Below are 26,664 nucleotides of genomic sequence, written 5' to 3'. Positions count from 1 at the left end.
TCTGTCTTTCTGTGCAAGCCGAGAGTCATTGTGCATACGTGTGTCAAGATCTCAAGGCTTGCAATCGCCACTCGAATTATAGAGCTGTGAACTAAAGAAATGTTTCTTTATGTTACAAAATGAAAATGAACATCATTCCATGAAGTCTTTGTGCCAGGAATGTAGCAGCAAAGGATGGGAACGCAACCAATTTGAGGAGAAAATCCTGATTTTGAAGCAGAAAATAAAATGGTTTGTGCAGTTTTCTTGTACAAACCGGTTTTAAAACTGGTACATACACAGTATATAAAAAAGTATCATTCTGGATCTGGTATTGAAAACCAAATATCGGAATATGGCATTGTATCAAAAAATGTGATAGATGTCTGACCCGGGAAGTGGAAACAGTTGTTGCGGGGTCCCTGCGGGGACGGGTTAGGCGGGGGTGTTGCGCTCACACTGGGCGGGTTGCTTTGCTGGAGGTGCGCGGGCGACGAGGGTGCGGAGGAGGTGGCCGACGACGGGTTGCTGCTGGAGTCCAGCTGGTTGGAGGAGCGGCTGCACTCCGGCTAACACAAGGACACACCAGAGACGTGACCGTCACTCTAAACCCTCAGTTGACTTTCAGTTGCCGCTCAAAAGTCTTGGGGTCACTGACTCGTTTCTGCTTTGAAATCCATTATAACCGGTTTTATGAAATAATGATCTTGAATGCTCTGTGATTGATCAATGTGAGTGCATGAAAACCAGTCGAGATGTTCTGAACAAGTCTGGGAACATTTTCGTGTTTCGTGAAAACCACATTTCAATGTCTCAATAAAAGTGATTGAGAGAATTCCAAGTGTGCAAAAATCTGTGTGAACACGTTTAACGAGGCTAAAATATAAACCGTGATGCTTTCTTTACTAGGTGATGTTTTGAGCAGTGTTTTTCAACCACTGTGCCGTGAAAAATGATCCAATTTCATTTAATTGGTTGAATAAAATGTTAAAAATTACATAGTCAAGTGACTTTAAAAGTAAATATACTCATTTCTTCCTAGCATATCAGCTTTGTGTGCATCTAAACAGCCCAGGCTTCACACCGAGTGAGTATAAATAAATTAAGAGACTATTTTTTTTTAAGTCTTTGGTTGCTGGTGTGCCATGGGATTTTTTTTCAACGTAAGAAATGTGCCGTGGCTCAAAAAAGGTAAAAAACAAAACAGAACAAAAAAAAAACACCAAAAAACATTGGTTTCGCCCCACACAACTAAATGTTTACAGTTTTTGGGGCAATTTGAAAGCATCCAACTCCTGTACTGATGGCCGCAAATTGCACACTCGAGACTCATTCTTTAATATCACGTTCAATGAGACATTCAAGGCCACACAATGTCAAAGCCATCCCATGTGTTCAACGCATCCTGACTCATTTTTCTGCTCTGAGAGCATTCCAATAGATTATTTCATGAAGCTTCTTACAATGGAGTCCAATGCAGAAATGAATCACTGGCCCTAAACCTTTGAGCGGTAGCATGCGGATGGAAAAACAGCAGTTCCTCACCCGTTTGGTGATCACGTGGGGTAAAGTGACATACTGCAGAGGGATCACAGCTGTGTGATCAATCCGATTGTTGATGTCCGATGGAACCGATTCGGCGCGACGTATTCTTGGCTCTGCAAGTGAAATGAAGCCATCCACTCATATACACTACGCGTACATTCTTAAATATAACAACCAGTATTCAAAGAAAATAACAGCAAAAGAAATGAGCCGCTGCTTACGTGTGAGAATTGATATTCGACACAACGGAGCATCTTTGGTGCACTTGTTGTGGCATTTCAATCTGGGAATATTGAAATAGTGGTGATGAGAGGTGCTGCGAGTTAGCGCGCGGACGTGTGTCGAGGCCAGATTGGGCGCCCCTCTTACTTGCAATGCTTGCACTTGACGCCAAACATCATGCTCCTGCAGCACACTTCGCACGTCTGGGACAGCCAGGACTTGGTGGAAAACCTACCAAAGGGGGGGGGGGGGGGAGAGAGAGCATCCTGTGAGCTCAGACAATGAACACGTGGAAATAAATTAAGAAATAGCGCACAAATAAATATATACAAATAAATATCAAAATAAATATGAAAATATATACACAGATATGTCTGTCTATGCTGTAATAAAATTAAAAGTTGGATATAATTTTGAAAATCAATATTTCAATATTAGCTTATTACAGCAAACGTAACTTAGCTTGCAGCTTGTTGCAAGCGTTCATACTTTACCATGTAAACAAATGATGTCGTAGCTTATTTCATGCAGATTACAAACTTTAAATTCCATCAACCTTTGAAACATTTGGAAACTCGGCATCATCCCCTTTTTATGAGCGGCCGCTCTGATGAGTCTGAGCACCTACTGGTGCATCTGCTGTCATATACAATATCTATGGTTTTAATATTGTGGTTTCTTGAAATTGTAACATGTATTCTGTCCTTAAAAATGGTAACACTGGCATCACACTGATGTTTTACAGCAGAAAGTAAACGCATTTCTACAATGTGGAACGTCGTGAAATTGCGTTAAAATCTTCACTGCATCTCTCTGACTTTACAAAAGGCCGGAAATGTGATGATGCCACTGAATAGTTATGATAATTTCTCATCCATGACAGTCAAGAGAATGTGAACCGAATGTCACCACTCAGTGGGAACCGCTTCAAGAACTATAGAGCTCAATTCGAAGATCTGACGGAGATTTCCTAATAAGCAAGCGGCAATGCATGCTAATTGTGCCTGACTAATAGTAAATGTTCACAGTCTGGTGAGGCTGGATGACTGCGTTGTCCCATATTAACAGGCAGCCAACAAGATAACACCAAAAAGAGACTTGAACCTGAAGCCGAGCACAACACAAAGAAGATAAACTGAGCAATAAACAAGCAGGGTTTGAGACAGCCTGCTGAAGTAACACCTGCTGCTTAAGTCAGAATCACCATCAACTGTATTGGACACGTTGGAAACAATGAATTTTACTCTGGTGTGTCTTAGATGTCTGTGTAGTGCAGTTGAATAGCAAAGTATCAAAAGCAGGAAAATAGATAGAAACACGAACCCTCAAATAAAAATATTAATATTAATATTAAAGAAGTGCAAGGCCCAGAGAATGCAGACACTCACAACTTAAAAAAGAAAATAGGGCAAAAAAGAGCTACAACTACCACAAAGCCGCAGGCACGACAATAATGCAAGTGTAGGACGATGAGCGTGTGACAACAGTGTGAGTGATGAGAGTAGTGCAAGGATTTGCTATATTGGAAGTGTGATCTCCGACATTATGAGAGAAATGCACAAGGCTGAAACAGCTTTCGATTGGCACAGCTGAGTCACGAGGAACGCGTCTGACCCCTGCTGCCACACGGCTGTCGGCGCAACTCTTAGCCGTGGCTGACCTCAAGGTTTCATCTCTTCCTTTCTCTTTGCTCCTTGTTGCAGAGGCTCCGTCACTAAAACACACTCAGACTGCAGCTTCAACAAATGAGCGCTTCCCAATTCAACCTTTTTTGAAATACTCGCTGAAAAAAAGAACACATTTTTTTCATGGTCCGCAGTGTTTAGTATTTCAGATTTTACTTTAATAAGCTGATGCGTTCTTTCACTTACTTGCTGTTTTCCCAGCTTTTTTCCCCCCATGACTTTCACCTGTGTCTCATTGTCGATTCTGCCCTTGATTGTTCTCACCTGTTCTCTCCTGCCCTCTTGACAAATAGTCCTTGGCTGTGTCCGAAATTGCCCCTTGTCATTATACAAGGGTTACAGTACTTGGTTTTCTATTGGTGTCCGAATCCTGAGTGAGCATCGCTATTCACTATTTCGTCCACTCAATGTATCCCACAATGCATCGCTAAAATAATTGATATATTTCATTATTGAGTCATTTAGTACCACCTGCCGAGGGGACATTTTAATATTGAGGCCACAATGATGTCTAGAGTGGTCTCTAAGATGAGTTTTTTTTTTTTTTTTTTTTTGGCTAATGGCTCCACTATATTCTGTAGTTGGCTACATGTAACTTCCTATGTAGGGAGGAGGAAGCGAGTGGGTGATTTGAACGTCAGACGGACGTCTTCACACATAAAGATCGCTCTCAGTCTCTTGTGTCTCTCCTCTTGGATATGGATTTTCATTGGATTTGTTTTGGCTTCTGAATAATCTCCTGTTAATTCATGGAAGAGATTTCTTCCGGAGTTCTGGTTAAATGAACAGACTTTTTAGTTCCAACTCAGCTTGCCTGTGACATTTTTTCTGGCATTTTAAGAAGGAATACCGTTGAACATCCATCCATACATTTTCTATCACCGCTTCTCCTGCACTGGGTCAGGGTCGCGGGCAGTGCTGCAGCCAATCAGGATAGGGCAAGGTTACACCCAGGGCAAGTTGGCAGTTTCTTACCCTGAAATTAACCAATTAATTTATGATTTTTACGTTGATAAAAACTAATATACTGCTCAGAAATACATTCATTAAAAGTGCACAATCACAGTACAATAAAAGTAATATGCTTTTCTTACCCATAGAACGGTTTATAGATAAAAGGCCTGACACCGCGCCTCGTAATTAGGGTGACTGCTCGCATCTTCAAATGAACCAACAAAGAAGAAGCTGGACGAGGTATCTACGTTTGGGTGCGCAGGCCACCGTATCTCACTGACACGCTCAGGAGGGGGAGAGAGAGTCAAAGACGCTGCAATCTAAAATGTAACCGATTGATGTTGCTGTTTCTTCGTCAATATCTCCACATATTGCACACTTCACCTGTAATGAAACCTCAATAACCACCCTCCACTACCATTAGAACAAACTGAAGGTGAGGCCTGCCTCTGAGACATCTTTGACACAGCATCACTAAAAGTCTAAATAAATCAGGGGTGGCAGCTGACCTGTGAGTGACAGCCAGTCCAATGTCTCTCCGCTGGGCTTGAGGAGAACTCCTGTGAACGCTCGCATCTGTTAAGGAAGTGAAAAATGTCAAATGAAATGAGAGGGGGGCAGTGGAATGGCATCCTCCTCCACTGGCTAACAAGTTCTCACTGTCCAGCATGCTGGGCGTGGCCGTTATGATGTACGGGGCCGATGCTGGGACAGGACCTGGGGTCTGTGCTGATGGGGGAGGGGACCTCAGAGCCGACTCATCGGGACCATTCTCATAGCCGTTGACGTGAACAGCAGCTGGTAACTTGTTCTTTTTCCAGGTCCTGCAGGGTAGTGGGAGGGGGAGGGGGGGGGATAATGGGATGAGAGCTTTTACAGACAAAGTATCATTCGCTATAGGATGAGGTCATGATGATCGCTCAAGTATTCGACATGTGGTCAAGGACAATACTGACGCACTCCACTGGTTAGGATGCATTCTGCTGTATCTAGATGCACCAGTAAATCAAAATGTTACTTATTACTATGCAGTGTACCAATGCTTTCTGACAAGAAAATTACATCACTGGAATGAACGGATTTATAAGTCAGATTCCAATTATTAAAGACTATCCACCCATCTTCTATACCCGCTTCCTCCTGCACTCAGAGTCCTAGCTGTCGTAGGGAGAAGGCAGGGTACAACATAGACAAGTCACCAGTTCATTACAGGACCACATAGGAACACACACACACACACACACACACACACACACACACACACACACACACACACACACACACACACGTTTCCAATTTGCTCCTTACTGTGAAGCGACAGTGCAAACCACTGCATCATTGTGTCACCCTATGAAGGAATATGTGTATGTATGTGTATGTTAAAGAATATAAGTATATAGCATTATGCCAGTATCTTACTATACTTCAGGATTTATTAAGTGATTGAACGATCAGTTTTAGTTCATCCAAAAACTGGCCAACTTTTAAAATTAGGTCAACAAACGAAGGCACTAAAAGCAGATTCTCAAAAAAACAGGGTCAGTTTGCACCTACACGTTGTACAATACTATAATTTAATTTAGCAAACATCCAAAACTCTACAGTGATGCACAACACAAGCAAGACTTCAGACTGGAGGGAAAAACCAAAATAAGAACCTCCAGTTAAAGGTCCATTCATTCATCTTCTATACCCGCTTATTCCTATTCAGGGTCACGGGGGTCTGCTGGAGCCTATCCCAGCTGTCTTAGGGCGAAGGCAGGGTGACACCCTGGACAAGTCGCCAGTTCATCGCAGCAGTTAAAGGTCCAATGTGTAATATTTGGCTTGCTTTATGATTTTAAATTTTATATTGGTAAATGCTTAATATACTACCCAAAAATAGATTTCAAAAAGTGTATAATCGCAGCACAATAAAAGTCATTTGGTTTTCCTACCCCTAGAATATACATAGAACACGGGTCTTGCTCCCAATGAGCTGCCATCTTGCAACACCATATTTCTAAGGAAGCGTTCTGTGGACAATCCAGCTGCCTGACTGCGCATTTCGTAATTAGGCTCACATCTTCAAATAAACCAACGACGACTGGCAAGATCGGGAGGGGGAGGGAGAGTGAAAGACCCTGCAATCTGAAATGTAACCACTTGATGTCACTGTTTCCTCTTCAAAATCTCCAAATATTGCACATTCGACCTTCAACCGAATATTAAATCCTTCAGGTTGTTCCCTTCAGGGGTCACAACATGTTTAGTTCGGCAAATGTTTTTACGTCACCTGCCCTTCTTGACACAACCCTTGCATTTATTGGAGGAGGAGCCTCCTTGAGGTCTGAATCGGCTGAACCCACCTGTGCGCCGCTGGCTCCTCGATGCGATTGGCCAGCTGTGACTCCTGGCTCTTGCTCCTGGTCAGCACGATGTTGGGGAAGAGGTGCAGCAGCTTGCGGGAAGGCGGCGGCGGCGTGTGGGAGGCCTTGGCAGAGCGCAACTTGGGGGTCCGCGCCGTCAGGGGGAAGCCAAGCTCGCCGGCCGACGAGGCCGAGCAAGGCACCACTGAGATGGAGATGGAGCGGCCATGGCCCCCACCCTGTAGGGGTGGGCTGCCGGAGCTGGGGAAGGAGACACTGGGGGAGAAGACGTCGCTCTCCTGTTGGGTCTCAGGCCGGAGGTCTTTCACTTCTCCTGCAGGATTAACAAGCAGCCCATGTCAGTCTGCTTTTGTATAAATGTATATTTGCTATTTTTTTTCTTTCAATATTTCTTTTTTTTTTTTTTTTAATATAAGCTGGTCAGTGTGTCGACAGTATTCTCAAAATGTAGATGAAATGCAAACAAATGTAGCATTACAATGTTATAATAAACGTAATAACAAAGTGGAGGTGGGAGGTAACAAAATACAAAATACTTTATTATTGTACTGAAGTAGATATTTCATGCATCCGTACTTTACTTGAGTATTTCTTTTACTCCTCTACATTTGTTTCTACAACCTTACATTTGAAAAACACGCTTGTTACTGTACTGTTTAAAAGATACAAATTCTGTTGAAAGTAATTCACCTATTGTTTTTATATTTGTTCATTTGAACTGTGGAGTTGTGTAGTTCAACATAAAACTGGATCAAATTTTAGAGGGATCATTATCATTATTTTAGAGTACCTCGGCATATGTACACCAAATGAAACTGTAAATGAATGTACACTAATAATATTCATGCATAGCAGGATCATTTTATTTGCCTTTTTTCTTGCTCATATTTCCCACATGAACGAACGTCCACGCCACCTCTGTTTACCTGCTTCGCTGGCGCTCTTCAGGCAGGAGAGGGCAGAAGCGAGGCGAGAGCGGTCCTCGGGATTGGAGCTCAGGCGTCTCATGGTGTCCTGCAGCTCAGGGTCAGACCACTGGCGCAGCCCATCCACGGAGGGTTTCCCGTTGGCAGCCTGCAGGGCGGGTAGAGGAGCTCCGTCAGCTTCAGTAAAAGTAACACAACACGGCTGCGTTGGCCAAAGTGTTGAGAAACTCACGCACCGTCCCTTCAAAAAAGACGGCAATTAGCTGGCGGCCTCAACCGCCACAACAGCGTGGATTGTTACGGTCACAGTTACAGTGAAGTTGAGATATGTAAAGTGAAGATGTTTAGAAAGTAAAAAATATTAACAAAGCAGGGAATGCGAAGGAATAATCGTAGAGGTTAAAGAATGAACAAACGTGTGCATAAAGATTATTTTTGGACTGCCAAATATTACAGCCCAACAACATTCTGATTCATCCTCAAAAAACATAGCATCATTAATTATAGAAAATGTTATTTATTTTAACTTTAATATTTATTTAATATTTAAGTTTTATTATTTTTTTTCAGAAAACACACAAAATAGCAAAATCATCATGACAAAAATATCTGGGCAAAAAAAAAAAAAAAAAAAAAATCATTTTCATCAGAAAATAATGATGTTGCATTTTAATTGATTAGCAGTGTCTTTCTTATCTTTCTTTCTCCATCTCATTTAAGTCATTCTACTCTATCCTTCAGTGCTGTGCAGAAGTGAGAGCTCATCTGAATCTCACACTTCTGGTACACGTGTGCAAAGACAACAACCCCAAAGTGTTCTGATTCCTTGGGAAAAGTCTGGGCATCATCTCTCCGAGTAAAATGGAAATAACAGGAATCAAACCAGAGAGCGGTTCTCTGTTTTTCTTTTTTTCTTTCTTCATAACAAATGTCTCTAAAACAGCAGAAGTGACCCAACAGTGATTCCTGGAATCTGCTTGCAAGCTGTAAAAACAGGGTTTACTCTGCTTCTGTTGGGTATTTTGGCAGGGGGGGCGGGAATTGGCTTAATCACCAGGCAACTGGCTGCTCCCTCCATTGTGTCCACGGTGAGCGATGGGGACGGGCCAGCTCACAAAAAGCACGGCAGCAGTTTGGGAGACAATGTCATGATGGAATGTGAACCTCCAAAATATCTGCGTTCAGCTCAATCAGGTTGGCCGAGGGAATCATTCAAAGGAATTTGTGGCATTTTTCTTCTTAGATTTTTTTTTTTTTCTTTTTTACAGGCCAGCTTTGATATCAGAGGACAACTTTGTGGCTCAACAATGATGTTACATTGCTGCCATTTGGGCAAACACAAGATTCAAAAGTTGTTTCAAACATGAAAACAAGAATTGCAGCAAATGATGGACAAGTTCATTCCTTGATGAAGTGCTGTCTGCAATGCGCACCAAATTCTATGTCTAGCACATCTACGTCATTGGAACGTGCTGCTAGCATCTTCAGTCCAACCTTTCGCATCGTTAGCTTCTATTTGGCATTTCCAAAACATTGCAATTAACTGTTGACTGTGAAAAGTGAGGAGTTAAAGGCAGCAGTGCTAATTGCAGAAGGAATATGCAACATACTCGCCAGTAGGTACCAATTCAAAGTTAGCTAAAGCGCATTCTAGAATAAAATAACACATTTAGTGAGAATAGTGACGTGCATTAGCAGGCAGGTGATAAAGGAAATACAATACATGTGGTCAAGAGATATAGCTGCTGGTAAATTGTGAATAAGGCAACTATATATATATATATATATATATATATATATATATATATATACATATATATTTCTTTTACATTACTGACATATTTAAGAATTGCCTACGTGCCATTGCATATTTCTGAAGAGTAAACAGACATTAATTAGAGCAATGTGGTAATAACAGGAAGGCAAGTCTTACAAGAGTCCAGCACAGCCATCTAAAACATTCTTTAAATGTCTGTAAAATACAATTAGGAGCATGTGTCTTTGAGATTTGAATCTTGATGTCACAAGGAAAAAAAAGATATCCAAAAACAGTCAAGTAGTCGTCATGATGCTTGATGGATCAGGTTAAAACCAGGTTAAAATGAGTTTAAAAAAAAAAAAAAAAACAGACATAAAACTAACTAATTACAAAATGTTTGAAATTGGTCATCAATTATAATCAAGCAGTTTTCATTAGTGCTTTTTTTTTTTTTTTTTTTTTTTTTTTTTTTACAAAATCTGAATTTTGTTACAAACGTTAACATTAAATTCCAGGTCTTGCAAGCTTGCAAGATTTCAATGTTCTTTTGAGATAAGTTTTTTTTTGTCCAACACATGACTGTTGTGTACCGAATACAACGCTCCTACAACATCTTCCAGAGCAACACTGACGTACGCAGAGGGGCATGGATTCATAGATTTGTTTTTCTCCTGTTGTAAAACACAACACTAACTTCTTCACTCGAGCACTTAACACTTCCACAGCTGTCAATGTAACAATCTAATCTACACAGGAAGTAGTTCTCGTCAAAAAACATTTATATTTCCTCCAGTGCAACTCAACCTGACTAACTCGAATGACACAGAGCTCTTCTTTTGGGAGATTTTTTAGTTGGCTAGAGCTGTAGTAGATTGTGTTGCTCAGCGCTAGCTAGCAGGCAAGCATGGGCTACACAGACCTGCTCCCTTTGCAAAATAGCCAAATAGGAAGATAAATAAATGTTTGAATCACAATCGCTCCTGTTGAAGACAAGGCATAAAACTGCGATGGACTTTTCAACTGTTGTTGTGTGAGAGCCGGTGGAAAGAGGTAATCACGATAAACTGTGGATGTGCAAACTGATGGTGTGATAAAGAAGCGCTCACTTTTAAACTAACTCTCACTTTCATTTAAAAAAAGGGTTTCAGGATTATCCACTTCCAGATGACCATTTGTTGAAAATATGACAATAAAATCGAAAAAAAAAAAGAAAAAAAAATTCACAAGATAAAACTTAGTAGTGAGATTTAGGCTTGTCGTGAACCTTTGTGCCAGTACTTTCAGGCCTAGAGAGAACACAATGCCAACTGTTCCATACACAGCTGCTCACTATTGGTTAACAGTAGCGGACCACCTGTGTCAGGGCCGCAAGTCCCCACTTTCATCTTGAACATCTTAATTCATTGTTCCCACTGCAGCTCTCGAAGGTTACCGTACAGCAGTCTTAAACCTTCAGAAACAGGGGCGATGGTGTGAACATTGAACGTTTGAAAGTGATCGACCCAAATATGGCAGGGTTGTAAAGATTTGTCACTCTGGTAACATTCCAAAGTCACAAATGTCGCATGGAGCCGTATCAAGACGAAGATGACACACAACTTTTAACTTTAACTTTTAAGGGCAAAACTCAGAACAGTCCAGACAGTGTAAGAAGAAAAAAAAAGAAGTCGTGTGACCGCAGATGCTGTTTGGTTATTGGTCGAACACTTCAGGTGGGTTGACAATCAAATCCCTTGCAATCCTGAAAATGTCCTGAGAGTCTCTGTGCCATTGCTTCATCTTCACCACCAAGATCAGGACCAAGGACTCGATTTAACAGCCAATCACGTGCCATCATGAACGCTTGCCCTCCCAAACAGGGACACATTCTACATGGACAGCAGCTAAACCACCCCACTGCGTAACGTTTAAGCCCATTTAAATTGTATCATATTTTCATATATATGACACAACGACATTAATCAATATACATCTACATGTTTATATTGATATGTCTCATATACTTATTTGTGTCTTTCTGAATTTCTATATTTGAGTTATCTATTAATATATATCTACATATTGTGAGAGCTTTGTTGCTCTCTCTCTCTCTCTCTCTCTCTCTCTCTCTCTCCATTTCCTTTTCACCCCAACTGGTAATAAGCAGATGACGGCCCTCTGAAGTGTGGATCTGCTGTAGGTTTTCCCACAAAGGTGAGTTTTTCCTGGCCACTGTCAACACGTTTGGTTGTGATTTAGCGCTGTACAAATAAAAGTTGATTGAATTGACTGATTGATGGGCGGTTAGCGCTACCGCCTCACAGCAAGAAGGTTGTGGCTTCAATTCCGGACCTGGGTGCCTCTGTGTAGGGCTTGCATGTTCTCGCTGTGTCTGTGTGGGTTCTCTCTGGGATCTCTGGCTTCCTCACACAGTCCAAAAACATGCTTGAAATTGTCCGTAGGGTTGTGTGTGTGTGTGTGTGAGTGCGAATTTGTTTGTCTTTATGAGGCCCTGAGATAAACTGGCGACTTGTCCAGGGTGTCACCCAGCCTTCGCCCAATGACAGCTGGGAGAGGCTCCAGCAGACCCCCGTGACCCTGAGCTCGGGAATAAGTGGGTATTGAAAATGGATGGATGGTGATTGGTTGCAATCATTGGCATCATCCGCTTTTGCTTAATGTTGGTGCTGGTCTGGACCTCACAACAGCAAATGCTGATGGATGCAGTATGTGAACGACTGGTAAGCCTGTGGGTATTCAAGTCATATCAAGTCAACAGGCCTTCAATTAATGAGAGCCGAACGCGGCTCGTTTTCTTTTTCCATACAAGCCAAGCGGGATCAGTGAGGTAAGAGGACAATAATAACTTCATAATGACAAGTGTAAAAATCAAGAAGTTGGCTCATCATTAAAGCAGCTTCTTTCTTTTTTTTGCTCTTCCTGTGATTGGTGCAGATGGGGATCACATCAGAAATAAAATAGCTCCAGAGTTCTACTGTAACCGGCCCGAGACCCACCCCCACTCTGGTCCAACTCAGAGTGTGGTTGGGTGAACCTGCCCTCAAATTCCAACTACAGTCACGGAACTACAGTCAAGGATGAAACCAAGTAAGAGTGCCATCCCAACAGTTTCCCTCTTCTTCTTTTTTTCCTATTCGTCCTTACCAGGAAGGAGATGTTGCTACCAAGCTGTCGAGCTATCAAGCTTTTTAAGAAGAGCTGAAAAACACAGTCGACTACTGTGCAGACACACAACAGCCGGTCACAGCACAGGCAACATCCCAAACAACCAACCAACAAACCAACTGCAGACTTTCAAGCTAAAATAAACCCATAATATGAAACCATTCCATTTCCTTGAAAGTTTTTTTTTGATCAGCGCAGCTCAAGTCACATTTCTCTATCACATGTTTCGATCTCTCTCTGTCTCTCAGAGTCTGCACAGGGGACGTGTTGCCAAGTTTGACCTATTTCCTTTGCACTTGCGTGCAGCACGAGCTATCCTCCACCTCTGCTGCTCTGTCAGAGGTCTGCGTGTGTTTGTGTGCGTGTGTGTGTGAGTGTGGGGGGGGGGGGGGGGGGGGGAGGGACGCTCTGCGTGACTGACACATACCGATACCTGGGCAGTGCCTGGGCATGCCTCAAATGCCTACATGTGTTTACAGGTGACGAAAGTCTGAAAAGACGGGAAGGAAAAGGAAGAGGAGGAGGACTGACAATGACAAAGAGACAGAGTGGTGGTAGTGGTGTGTATGTATGTGGGGAGGGGGTTCAGACAGCGGCTGAAAAACTCAGTCCTGCTGCCGCTGTATAAAACGGAGCTGGTGATATAATCGGTTGCTTTCGAGTGCTTGACGCTAAACACAGACACACGCGCGCGCGCGCACGCACACACACACACACACACACACACACACAAACACACACCCTTCGGGGTTAGAGTCCACAGCAGCAGGCACGTGGGGCTTTTTATATCTATATGCCTCCACCGAGCAGGGGATAGAATATGGAAAATCTGTCCCGTCGACGACAGCTGAGAAAGCTGAAAGTAGGAAGGTGAGAAGTGAGAGCCGGTGGTACGTTACCATGCGGAGGGCCGTTTGTCTGTCTGCTGAGGCTTTGACTCGACGGTCTCATACTCCGGCCATGGTGGGGTTTTTTTTTTCTGTGTGTGTGTGTGAGGCTGTTGTGCTGCTGGGAAGCACACTGACAGGGAGCCAATAAATCTTCCCGGTGCTGTTATCACACTCCCAGTTTCTTCTCCTCCCTCTTTCTTGCACTTCCCTCCTCCCTCTTTTTTTTTCCTCCCCGGCCATGCGAGAGGCAGCTGCCTGGTTTCGTCTTTGGACATGACACAGCTGTGCATCGGCAGCACCACTGGACCGGACCCCCACGCCCCCCCCCCGCCCCCCACAATCCCTCCTGTTTGCTACAATCTGGTTGCACGGGTGGGCAAACTTTTTGGCCCACAATGGGTTCTAAAACTTGACAGAGGGGTCAGAACAGGAGCAGATGGATGGAGTGTTTTGGTGACCCACCTCATAGGAGGAAAAAATATATCACGGGAAATGCAGAAAACCGGTGCGCTAATGTCAATTAAAAGTGTCACAACAAAATGTGTCTTTGAAGACCCACTGCATTCTGCTCTTTATTGAAATGACTCTTAAACACTGAAAAACATGGATGAAATGCAGCTATTATGACTTACTGACAATGAACATCATTTCTCAAGTTGGGCAGGATTGAAAAAGCTTAACCCATATGGCCACCGGATTTAAAGGATCACTTTGAAAATGTGTTTTTCGTTCATTTTGAATTGGAAGTGGGATTCGCAGCAAAGCATCCTGACAAACGATTTGTGTCAATTTCAGGTATTTTAAACAAGGATCTTGTAAATTGTGTTCTCTGCACAGTTTCTTTCTGCCCTCCTCTCCTTTTGTACCCAGAAGCAAATGTTTTTCATTGACCGCCTCTTATCAGCACACCCCACCCTACCTTGGAAGAATTCTCCACACTTCCTGTGCGTGCACTCTTCTCACCCCTGCTCACTCCCCAAAGCCATGCCATATAAGATGGTAATGAGAGGGAAGAGAGGAGGAGGGAGCCGGGGGGTTAGTGTTGACAGGAAATAGAACATTTGAGCCATAACGGGTTATGTGCAAAGACAGAAACTGACCCGGGCAGGGTGAAGTGCAGTTGGGGTGGGGGGGAGGCCCAAATTCTGATTGCTGAGTGTAAAACTTTTTCTTATGCCAACACTGACAGCAGTCCAGACAGACGAAAGCAAAACAAGATTTTAGAGGATGAATATCAAGCGTACAATATACGGCCATCAATACAGAAGTTGAAGGCTTTTAATGCATTTAAACATTCATAAAACAAAGCTTTGCATTGTAAGCACACTTAGTTTTGTGTTGAACCATAAAGAGTAAACAAAGCATCATGGTTAATATGTGAGGCTCTTTTAAACAGCCTACTTTTAGTGTGTTCACACAGAATTTTGCACACTTGGAATTCTCTCAATCACTTTAAACGAGGCATTACAAATGGTTTTCGTTCAACACTAAAATGTCCTCGACTGCTTTTTGATTTGCACTCATAATGATTGTAGAGCATTCAAGTTCAATTCCATAGCACTGGTAAAAAATGGAGTTCAATGCAGAAATGACTCAGTGACCCCAAACTGATGAACGGTAGTGTCTGTCCGTGGCACATGCATTTTTCAAGTGTACCAGAATCAGCGACATTAACCTATGCGATAAGCCGTTGCATGATGGGTCAACCAGATAGCGCAGTGCCTAGCAAGAAGATGGTTTTGGGTTTGATTCCCACCCAAAACTTATTGTGTTTCTTTCCATGTCTGGCTTCCTCCCGCAGTCCACAGACATGCACATTCGACTTATTAGCAACTCCTTAATATCCACAGGTGAGTGCGACTGCGAATGGTTGTCTGTCTGCGGCCTGCTGATAAACTGGGGATTTCAACCCCACCCTCAGCCCAAGACAGATGTGACAGGCTCCAGCAACCCTGCCACACTGAGAGTAGAAGTGGTCGTTGACTAACGGATGGAAACTTTGATGTCCCGATTCATTCTGATGAGAGAACTCGTGTAAAGTGTGGTCATCACCACCACGACCATAGCACCACACATAGAACCCGTGGCATCATTCTTTCAGGATGGGCCTGGTTTCACCTAACCTCAATAACAAATTTATTTTAAGTGCGGGTAGATATCTGAAAAAAGTGAGGGACATGTTGATTAAGAAAGCCTGATTTTCCCTGGAAGTTTAGCCAAGGCCCGACGGCTTGGAAAGGGGCTGTTGCAACCAAATCAAATGATGAAAAGAATGAACAGACTGGGTCAGGATCCAGATTGATATGTTGCGACTGTTCATCAGTGTTGCCGTTTTTTGTTTGTTTAGCCTCTGTTCCACTAAAATTAGCGGGATGACACCATGTTTTTGGACGCGGGACGCCGCGGAAGCGATCGGCATTGAGTTCCGTGTCCACGCACCAAACCCAGCGGGGTGTCACCCCCGCCGGCAAAGCTGCACCCCCCTCCGCTTTCACCGCCGCGTGTCTGCTGACGTCATCGCGCTGAGATCGCGTAGATGAAGTGCTACAGAATTCAAGAGTCCGGCGGTGGCCAGTGTTCTTAGTTGTTGGTCACTTTTGGCTGTAGCGGAACGATGACGTCGTTGCCGCCAGACTCAATTCCATCGCAAGCCGATCGGTGCGGAGCCGATCGGAGCCGATTTTGACCTGAGTCGCTTGCCGGGTTGTTTGACCCGTTTCGTCGCAAACAGCGCGGCTCGGTGAGCAGATTCCACTGCCACCAAATGCCGATTATTTGCAAAAAAACACCACGTTTTTGGGTCAGTGGAATTGGGGCTTTCGTTTCTTTTTCCAAGGCAATCTCCAATTCAGAGACCCGAGGTCAACAGACTTGAAAAGTCCTGAAAGGTCGTAAAAATGCACTTGTCCGTAACATGAGGGTCATAGCGGGGACTAGTATTCGGGTTTGGAGCTGCGTGCCTTTTTCTGGTGCTGCAAACTAACCATTTATCAATGAACTGGTGAAAAGATTGGTCTCTCCTCACCTGGTCTTTCCATTCATGCAGTTTCCTCTCCGAACAGGCCATGAAAATATGTAACAACGCCAAATCCTCACGCGAGGAGCCAATACTACTTCTCAGAAGGAAGAATGTTCATGCAAATACTGAAAGCAGAAGGACACGTCTTCTCTGACTAGAAATGTTGTTTACGAAACTTAAGATTTGATGTTCGCCGTAACTGTTTTAAGTCAAGTCGGCACTCGTAAAAGAAATTGCAAAAGGGGTCGAGGTCTGCGATAAAAATTAAATATGTTGCCATGTACCCATATGAATAAATTACAACTCCATGTTATCTGTTTTGGATCCACTTTTAGGCCTTTTTGAGCTCTAGGCTAAAGTTGCAGACACACAGAAACCGGCAGCCAGTGGCGTCACCTATTTTAAATGTATTCTGCTCAGTGACCAGAGATTCCCGCAGAATGAGTCACGCGGCATAAAGTGAGCCACAGTTCATTTAATGACTACTGTTACTGGTCAGGACGCTGGGGGCTGCAAGCAAGCGACCAGGAAATGCTTCACCTTCTTCCAACCTCAGCCAAAAATATACGGACCACCGGGACACCCAAAATCAAGTAATAGTAAAGTAAAATAAAGAAAATAAAGTACATAGTAAATATTAGTTCTACCAGAACTTAACTACTTGGATAACACTATCCAACTATAACCAACTAATGAACATGCAATTAACATGTAAGCAAAGGTCAGGTGAAAAGAGAACTCCATTCTCGTCTCAATTGGGAGGTGTGTGTGTGTTGTTCCGGTGCTGCACCGAAACTGACAGGTATATCACTCCATTTGGCCAGCGTCTACGACCGTGTGGCAGTGTCACAAAATAAGACTAAGAAGGCAAAGACCTTCACACACAGAGAGTGACGCGAGACAGACAGGATTTAAATTGACAAAGTGTTTCAGTTTCACGTTCAAATGTGTTCCCAAGTCAAGAACTACAACTTTGACTTTACAGGAAGTAAAGGCCTGTTAACTTTAAAACAACCAACTTCAATGGAGACACAGTGTTAAATATTTATGTAACTGAAAGTAATAGTGATTAGGAAGAAATAAAGAAAAAAGAAAGAAAGAAAGAAAGACTAAAACAACGTAAACATAGGCAGTTCACTGTATAGTGACACACACACACACACACACGCGCACACGTACACGCACACGCACACACACACGCGCACACACACACGTTAGAACGTCTCTCTAACAGACTGTGGGAACCTACTCTCTGTCAGATACTTTCAGGTTCTCTCAGTTCCAAAGGCCAAAACTATACGCTACAAAAAGCAAACCAGATTAACCAACTGCTTGAAAAATCCCCCCCAAAAAGCAGACAAGCACTACTTTCATACAATTGTCCTACCTCAGCATGCTACATGTGATCCTGGGAGGTTTGGCAGCAGCTCCCGCACTGGCTGAACGTCAGCCTGCTGCTGTGAATCCACCTGTCGCTTCCTCCTCAATGGTGTCAGATGCACACTGAGCGCAGTCTGCACCACTGTTTACAATCTGCCAGCCTCAGTACAAGTGTGTTTGGAGAACAGAAAAAATGTATGCGAGTCTATGTGCGTGCGTGTGCGCGTGTGTGCATGTGTGTGTGTGTGTGTGTGTGTGCGCGTGCGTGCTGGTATGCGCATAGGCTGGTTTGGGTGTGTAAAAATAGCCCAGCGGGGAGGGGCGGAGGCTTGCAGAGCAGCTGACTCAACACATTCTAGTTTGGGTGAGTGCTCATCACACCGAGCAGCACTCGGCAAAAGGAAAAAAAAAAAAAAAAAAAACACTGTCCAACCAGATCAAAGCTGTGCACGTCAAGTGTCACTCTACGTCCGACGCAATTGCACCACGTAGGCCTTTTTGCAACAGCAACCAAGTGTCTGAGTTGCACGGAGAGGAGAGGTCACACATTTCACCAGGCTCATGTGAACTTGTTTTTTCGCAAAACTGTATGTGCAACAAATGTGTGATTCAAGACAAAACTTTTTTTTGTCAGTGTGAGATTTGCTGCTCAGGACTTTTAAACAACTTCACCTTTGCAATGTAAAACTGTAACTAAGCCCACACTTCTATGTGCTGAAGGGATTGGATTCAAACCAGTCTGACTGGTTGGCGGGAGAGGTGCAGTGTGACTGGAACGCACACACTACTTCCATGAATGCAACCAAATATCGTAATATGTTGACAAAATAAAATAAAAAAAAATAAGAGTCAGACAGAGGTGTTTTAAAAGTGAACCTCACATGAAGTTTGAAGTTAAATGGGTGTGTATGAGGATTGAGGGAGGGGATAATTAATGTTTTCTTTAATTGCTAATATCTCAATACTAGCTATTTGAAAATTGTCTGAGACACTAACATGAGCCCAAGCTGACATGAAAAGAATTGCAAGAAACTACTTTGATAGTGGAATATCCCTTTAACTGTTGTCTCTTACCCAGCTTAAAGGTCCAGTGTGTAAAATGTGGCTTAAATTGTGATTTTTATATTGGTAAAAGCTTAACATACTGCACTCATTGTGCAATAAAAAGTAATTTGGTTTTCCTACCCACAGAACACTTCTTTTTTGTATATAAGAATACACTTACTGTAGATCAAGTGTCTTGCTCCTAGTCAGCTGCCATCTTGCACCACCGTATTTCTAAGGAAGCCTGGTGTGGACAATCCAGCTGCCTGACCGCGCATTTCATATTTAGGGTGAAAGCTTGCATCTTCATATAAACGAAGATGAAAGTGGACGAGCCATCCTGGACTGTGCTTACAGGCCACCGTAGTTCACCTGAAAGTTCTGGAGAGGGAAGGTATGGAGTCCCAAAGGGGATGTAAGCAAAAGAGTGCGGCAATATAAAATGTAACCACTTGATGTCTCCATTTCTTCTTAGAAATCTCCTAATACTTCACATTTAATCTTTAAAAGGATCTTAAAAATCTCCAAATATTAAAAGGTTTAAGGGTTAAAGTCCCACTGATCGTCACGCTTGATCTTTAAAAGGAACTTGCACAAAAGGTGAGGAAATTTGTTTTTCGTAAATTATTTCTATCTTTTCATGATGCTTTTGAAGGAACATGGATTTTGTGGTGAACAGTTTTTTCTGCTGTTGACGCTCGTGTTGAGCTTCGGACAGCCCCAGGTGCTTATCTGTGTGGACCAGTAAACATGGGCTTGCCTCAGTGGTCAGTAGATGTCTGCTCCAAGAACGCCAGGTCAGACTGATCTGTATGGGCCAGCACAACAGGGAAACTTCGCACCTTCAACATGAAGGCCAAGTTCAGCTATAACGGGGGGGATATCCGAGACACGCTGTGAAGTGGATGCTCCTTAAAGGAGACGACGCCCCAAGAAGACAATTTTTTTCCAACCTATTCAACAGATTCAAACGTTTGTAGGAAAACACGGCTTAGAGGGATCATGGAGACCGACATGGAGACTGTGGTGTTGATAGCTGCTACAACAGAGCGACAGTACATGTGAAATATATAACCCAAAGACATCTTGGATAGGTTCTGGCACCCCTTAGAAATCTAAGCGCAGTGGAAGTACCAATGGCGGAGCGTCAGGGCGGGCTGAGGGGGTGGTTGCCCATGCAGATACAGGGGTGGACAGTCACCTACCATTTGGGCCCGAACCTATCGGGCTCGGGCCCTTGGAATCTTCTTAACTTTTCCCCCATTTACGGCATATCAGGTAAAAAACGTCATCACCAGCCGTCCCTCAACACTGTCCATCTGAAAGATGATATTAACGTCATTAATCGCCTGTCAACAGAACAGAAAACGGCATAAAAATGAGCGGGAGCACTTATAAATGCAAAAGTGGGCCGACAAAACGCGAAGAAAAAGGGGAACAAGGAAAAATCAAATTGCCCAAGCTTGACTACTACTTTGTTCGCCCTAATCCTCTTCCTGTAAAAGATTAACCTGACAGTGTTTGCAGCGATTAATTCCCGACCCTGACCCCCGGTAGGCCGCCAACGCAGGTGGATGGATATGGAAGTCTCCTGACAAAGACCACCCTTATATTGTGTAAGTTGTCCATGAATTCCAATGGAAAGTTTGAAACTTCCTGGAGTTTCAAACGCAAACGCCGATATATCGCCCATCCCTACTGACGGCTCCTGCAGCGCGTGAGCAACATGCGTTAATGTGCGTTAAAGTAATTGTCGGCGTTTATAAATAAATGAGTTAACGAGATAATAACAAGTTAACTTGCCCGGCCCATCCATTTGATCGTATAACCTAACCTAACCTAACATAAACACGCATATATGCACAGTGTCCTGACAGGATTGTAGAGATGCAGTGCCTTGTTAGGACACAGGCAATTTTTTGAATCAGCAGTAAACTCAGATGTGTGTGGGGGATGGGCACCTGTGAGACCTGAAATATGAGGGCACCTTTTTTTCACAAGAGCCCATACTGAAATTCTTTACAGATTTCACAAGGTCACTTAGTGTTAAGGATTCTCATGGTCATAGAAAACCACTGTAGTTACAGAAAACCTGAAAAAGCCATACATTATAATTGTTTTGGCTCATTATGCCCATCTTCTTTCTTCCCTGCGTGTGCAATACACATGACCAGTATCCAGTGTTGCAAACACCTCAGTAAGGAAAGTCGCGAGAAGTCGCCAAATTACGTCATCGTCTAATTTGCATAATTGACCATTTGCACTTGATCACAATGGATGCTGTGGGAGAGGAATAACGCCATGAGAGAAACAAAAAGAGAGCTTACTGCTTAGGTTAAAAAAAATATGCTTTAGGTAATTTTATTAATATATAAATATATAATTTCTTAAATTATATTAAACATATTTTTCTAGATAGATAAAATAGATATTTTCTACATAGTATTGTTTTATATGATATACATTTTCTGGAATTGTGTCTAAAAGAGGTTCAGTTGTGTTTCAATGTGCAGTATCACTGGCTCGTTAATTAGTGAAGAGTTTTGGCTTGTCGGAGCCTCTCAGCTGCCTTTTGTGGTGTGACACATATCTTTAGCTCTTAGTTTTAACCACCTTATTTCAGAGAATTGTTGTTGGACTATAGCTTCTTAGAATTAAGGGTGAGTGACTAAGGTTGTGTGAGTCAATTGCAGTGAATTATTTTAGTGTGACAATCAATAAACCTGCGCAACTCGTGCTGCGGAGTGGTAAGGGTCTCCTCTCTGCTCTTCTGCTGACTGCAGCCGATCAAGACTGCTGCGCAATGTGACTAATGTTAGGGTAAAAAAATCCTTTAATAAAAGAAATGCATTAATCAAAAACCTTAATGTTAGATTAGTCCTGCAGCACGCCATGCGAAACAGATCAATAACAGGGTGTCTGCAGGCAACACAGGCAAATGTCCATAAGTCCAGGTAGTGATCAATAAAGACAAGGCAGAGACAGTGGTCACTCAAACAGAGGGCACTGTTCTTTGAGTACTGAGTTGAGTGGTCATTCAAACAGGGCACTGTCCTTCCTCCAAAACACATTGGTAAGAAGGGGAGTTTGACCTTTTCCTGTTCAGGTGGCGTTCCCTCCTTCTTTCTCTCTACCTATCACACTCTCAGGGCGTCAACTGCTTGTATTGGACCAAATTGTAAGGAGGGTCCAGAAGAAGCCAACCAGAGGTTAAGTCTCAACCACGACCTCTCCCTGCAAACAAACGAGAGCCAATCTCGTTTTGATTTTGACGCAATTCGGCCCACGTCAGGACCAGTGAAATTCTTTTTTGATGCAACAATGACAGCTCTAGGTGTTTCATAGTGCCACCTAGAGGCAAAAAAACCAACATCCACACGAGAAAACTCCTTACGGCCAGTACGAATGTAGTAGAATCGTGGGACCAAAACCCATGTGTGCATGTGATCCTCAGCTACATTTGAAATGCTCTGTCCGAGTTTCCATCTTCGACAGAAAATGCACAATTTCAGCTTGTTTGCAGGTATGCGCAAAAATGTTAACAATTCCTTTAATGTTTTTTTTCCGCCCAAACCGCAAATGTTGGGGGCGTGCCATACAGTGTATAACATAGCTAAGACTGTGAAGATTAAATGTATAGAAGGAAACGGGTGAGATCCCTGGAGGTCTTTTTTAATGGATATTTCCGTGTAGTGTACATGCACAAATGACAAAACGCAACTTAAAAAGCCATTGTTTCAAAAAGTACGGACGTACGGACGTGTGATTCGTACCAAGGTCGACAATTTAGTCATGTAGATTTCCCCTTCACACAAAATGGAATTTACACTTTTACAATTTACATAATTTGATGATCCACAAATGTCATAAACGAATTTCTGCTCACATTTGACCCCTTTAGTCTTATTAGATTTTGACGATATTCGGCAAGCAGGTTAGGGCTGTTGAAAACATTTTCTTCATGCAACAATGACGAGTTGATGTGCTCCATAGGGCCACCTATAGGCAAAAACCAACACCACAACCAACACACGAGAAAAATTCTCACGGGCAGTACAAACGAAGCAGAGTCATGGAACCAAAACCCATGACTGCATGTGGACCCTCAGCCACAGTTCAATCTCTCTGGAGTCTATCTTCGACAGAAAATTCCTAAATTGAGCTTTTTTGCTGGTATGTGCAAAAAAAAATCAAACAATTTTTCGACAGATTCTCTTCCAACACCACAATAGCGCCCTCTAGGAACGTCACCCAGTTATGAGACAAGAACCCACGTGTTCGGGTCGTCCACCTCTGCATCTCATACGCTCTTATTTTATAATTTCGACCAACAGGAAGTGAGTTATTTCCACTTGTTTGAACCCCTGATGTCTCACAGAAGTGGGACTACTCGGCCTTTCCCCGTTTATACACCATGGTTCTGACTGCTTAAAAAAGACAATTTCAGCATAGCCAGAACCTCAGCATGCCAACAATGTTATTTTTTGTTTTTCAGACAAAAATAAGATGGTAACATTAATTTGTTGTGCCGGTTTCTAACTAGGGATAGTCGATATATCAGCGTTTACGATATATCGTCCAGGGTTTTGTCACTGTGTTTTTGAACGCGGGTCGTCGAGCAATTGATCGGCATTTAGTCCCTTCTCTACGGACCAAAACCAGTGCGGTGTCACCCTAGCTTTTTGACTGGTGAGCCACAATGGCTTCTACAATTTGACAGAGGGGCCTATAAAAATGTATGAGGGATAGGAAAAAAACACATGATGTAGGTTTTAGATCTATTGAAAATGAACAAAAGCAAAGTTGCAATAAAATTTGTATCTTTGAAGCCCCACAGTATTTAGCTCTTTATTGAGATGACTCTTAAAACACTGAAAACATAGATGTAATATAGCTTTCTCATGACTTACTTACTATTAATATCATTTCTTAAAGTTCGGCGGGCCGGATTAAAAAGCTTAATAGGACGCATATGGCCCCCCGGGCCGTAGTTTGCCCATGCCTGCCGTAGATGAAGTGAGACAGTGTTCAGGAGTCCGGCCGTGCTGTAGAATCGTTCCGCGGCTATTCGCCGTTCAAGCCAGACTCAAAGCGGTGCGCACCTCCTTGGCCAGCCGGCTCGCACCACGCGAGCCACGAGCGAAAAAGCCAGGGGACAATGCACAATTATCAAGCACTGATGGAACGTAATTGAACATCTATGTATCAATACGTGATATACGCTGCGACTGGTGCGATATTATGACTTAGCAAACGAGACGCTCAACGTCATTCCGTGCGGCTGGTAAAAAATGTGGTGATGTTGCGGGTGTCCCAATGTGTGTGTGTGTGTGTGTGTGTGTGTGAGTGTGTGAGGGTAAGTGTTACCTTTCCGGCTTCTTTGATTCCGAACCGTAGTAGAGAACCTCCGGTGGATTACAACTCGCGTTGGTAACATATTTGTACGCGTTACAAACAAGTTTTACTGTGAACGCAGTTAATAAAGTCTGACTGACTGACGGACTTATCTCTGACTCTTTTGTCTCGCTTAATGCGTCTTATAATTCGGTGCGCCTTATATATGACATACGTTAGAAAACAGACCATTTATTGACTGTGCACCTTATAATCCCGTGCGCTCTGAAGTGCGGAAAATACGGTACTACTGAGCGGAGCCGACTAAAGCCGATTTTAACCCCGAATGCTTGCAGGGTTGTTTGACTCTGGTTGACGCGAGTCGGTGAGCCTTTCCCACTGCCACCAATGCCCATTATGCTGAATTCACACTGAAGCCGTTTCTGCCGCGCGGTATGGCGCAGATGGGCGCAGAGCGCTGTGACGACATCGTATCACGTCCAATAGGAAAGCAGCCGGTTCTGGGGGGAAAAACTGCCCAGATGCACAGCACGGCACCAGTGTTTAAAATGTGTTAAAACTTCTCTACACCGAACTGTGCCTGATATATATGAACATAAAGTTGTTGTTGTTTTTTCATACACAGTATATTAGGGTCGGGACATTATCGCGTTGCTTCGCATTTTTTTTTACACTCTAGACAACATGGAACGTACTTTGCACAAGTTTCCGGCAAAATATAGCGACACACTGAGTAGCAAGCGGGAGGATGTTGTGTGCAAACGGTGGCACAACGAGTTTTCGTTCCACCGCAGTTATTCAAGCCTCCGACCACCTGAATGCAAAACACGTAGCAGCTAGTACGAGCACCGGGGGTAACGAGAACGTCAGAGCGCCGAAACCAAGCAGAGTCGCCAACCAGATACATATTTTTTTAAGCTAGTCTTGAGTCCCAGAGCTCGGTGTCATATCAAATGTTACACTCGGGACACTGCGAGACAAAAGTTTTTCCTCCATTTTTCTCACTCCTGCTCTATCACTAACTGGCCCCCTGCTCTGCGTCTGGCCACTTTTTTCAGAACCAGCTGCTTTCCTATTGGACGTGCCAAGATGTCGTCACAGCACGTTGCGCTCGAATTAAAAAAAAAAAAAATTCAACCTTGCGCGGCGGTGCGCTCTTGCGCCATGGAAGCACGTACACAATGAATGGGTGTGCTGCCGCCACCCTGCGCTTGCCGCGTTCAATGTGAATTCAGCATTACTGGGTTTAAAAGGGTTTTTGGCCAGTGGGAAAGGAGCTTAAATGAGAATTCGAGTGAGACAGCAGCAGTGATACGCAATGGATAAATAAAATAAAAGAACTCAATCAGGACCTTTTGGTCCTGAAGAATATTCTGACCCAGATGAAGGCCCAAGTATGAGTAGTGGTCAGAAAAAAGTTTTAAAAAAAGGCGAGCTCAAGCCAATACAACGAACGTTATATTGCGTTAGGATTCACTTTTACTGGGGAACCAACCGAGCCTTTCCGTTATTCCGTTATGCCTTGTGTGCGGGGAAAAGCTGTCCAATAGTGCCACGGTTCCAAGCAAACTTAAATGCAATCTTCAAACTAAAAGGAGCAGAGCTCTGCTCCCTTTCTCCACAACATACTTATGTGAGCTGGCTTTTCCAGCAATAAAGAGTAAAAAAAAAAAAAAAAGAGAGAGAGAGAGACTCAGAGCAGTTGAAGGAGATCTTTGTGTGTGTCTCTCCCCAGTTCTTGCAAGAATATCAGCGTTGTGTTCAACCAAACTGGGCCAGGTTTCATACTGAGTATATTCATTTGGTGGTGTGCCGTGTGATTTTTCACTCGAAAAAGGTTGGGAAACACTGATCTAAACACCCTGACGTGTGAGTTTCAGTTTTAAATTCTCATTCGCAGGAAAAACGTCCAGAAGCTGACCTGAGGAGAACACACCCACAACTGGACCTAGTTCAACTTGTCGTGGCTGAACAAGTTGTCTCCATGATAACCCTTAAACAAACGCTGAAGTCAATTTTAAGTGCAAGTCTCAACATAAGATTTTGGCTGATGTCCACAATGTCTCCTGTCCTATTTAAACTTCAAAAGTAAGACGGTTCTTATTTCAAATTTGATTCTTTAAAAGTAGAATCAGCGAACACACACATGATTATGCTGATAAATGCTAACTGCTGCACTATAAAAATCAAAATGTCACGATTACATTATATCCATGTTTGCTTAAAAAAAAATGGACAGGCATACGTTTATTCGTAAAAATCCAAAGGAGCTTTAGCTAAAATCCTAGTCTGACAACTTCCTGTCAGTAAAGTGTTCCATCGGTTTCAAACCACGACTTCTTTCGGCAGCGGTTTGTTTTTCAGTGTGCAAT

General features: G+C 43.2%; 1 protein-coding gene across 6 annotated transcripts in view; it reads right to left on the bottom strand.

Annotated features, from left to right (window-relative positions):
* Window positions 1-26,664, bottom strand: part of LOC142895061 (kinase suppressor of Ras 1-like) — a 45,064-nt gene that overhangs the window by 9,786 nt on the left and 8,614 nt on the right. For 3 of the 6 annotated variants that reach the window (XM_076035815.1, XM_076035816.1, XM_076035819.1), the window contains 8 exons: window positions 7,681-7,828; window positions 6,734-7,067; window positions 5,046-5,209; window positions 4,895-4,961; window positions 1,894-1,977; window positions 1,746-1,807; window positions 1,525-1,637; window positions 371-548 (listed from right to left, as the gene is read on the bottom strand). In XM_076035815.1, coding sequence (XP_075891930.1) covers window positions 371-548; window positions 1,525-1,637; window positions 1,746-1,807; window positions 1,894-1,977; window positions 4,895-4,961; window positions 5,046-5,209; window positions 6,734-7,067; window positions 7,681-7,828 — 1,150 coding nt within the window. Of the gene's footprint in view, window positions 1-370; window positions 549-1,524; window positions 1,638-1,745; window positions 1,808-1,893; window positions 1,978-4,894; window positions 4,962-5,045; window positions 5,210-6,733; window positions 7,068-7,680; window positions 7,829-13,503; window positions 13,721-17,900; window positions 18,130-26,664 lie in introns of those variants that run through there. The other 3 variants (XM_076035821.1, XM_076035818.1, XM_076035817.1) reach the window with 3 other exon arrangements.

The sequence above is a fragment of the Nelusetta ayraudi genome, unplaced genomic scaffold (genome assembly GCF_046127955.1).
Source record: "Nelusetta ayraudi isolate G7.1 ecotype Tasmania unplaced genomic scaffold, CSIRO-AGI_Nayr_v1 ptg000048l, whole genome shotgun sequence".
NCBI classification, from domain to species: Eukaryota; Metazoa; Chordata; class Actinopteri; order Tetraodontiformes; family Monacanthidae; genus Nelusetta; species Nelusetta ayraudi.
Note: the sequence above shows the minus strand (reverse complement) of the source record. Positions and strands in the feature narration are given on the sequence as shown.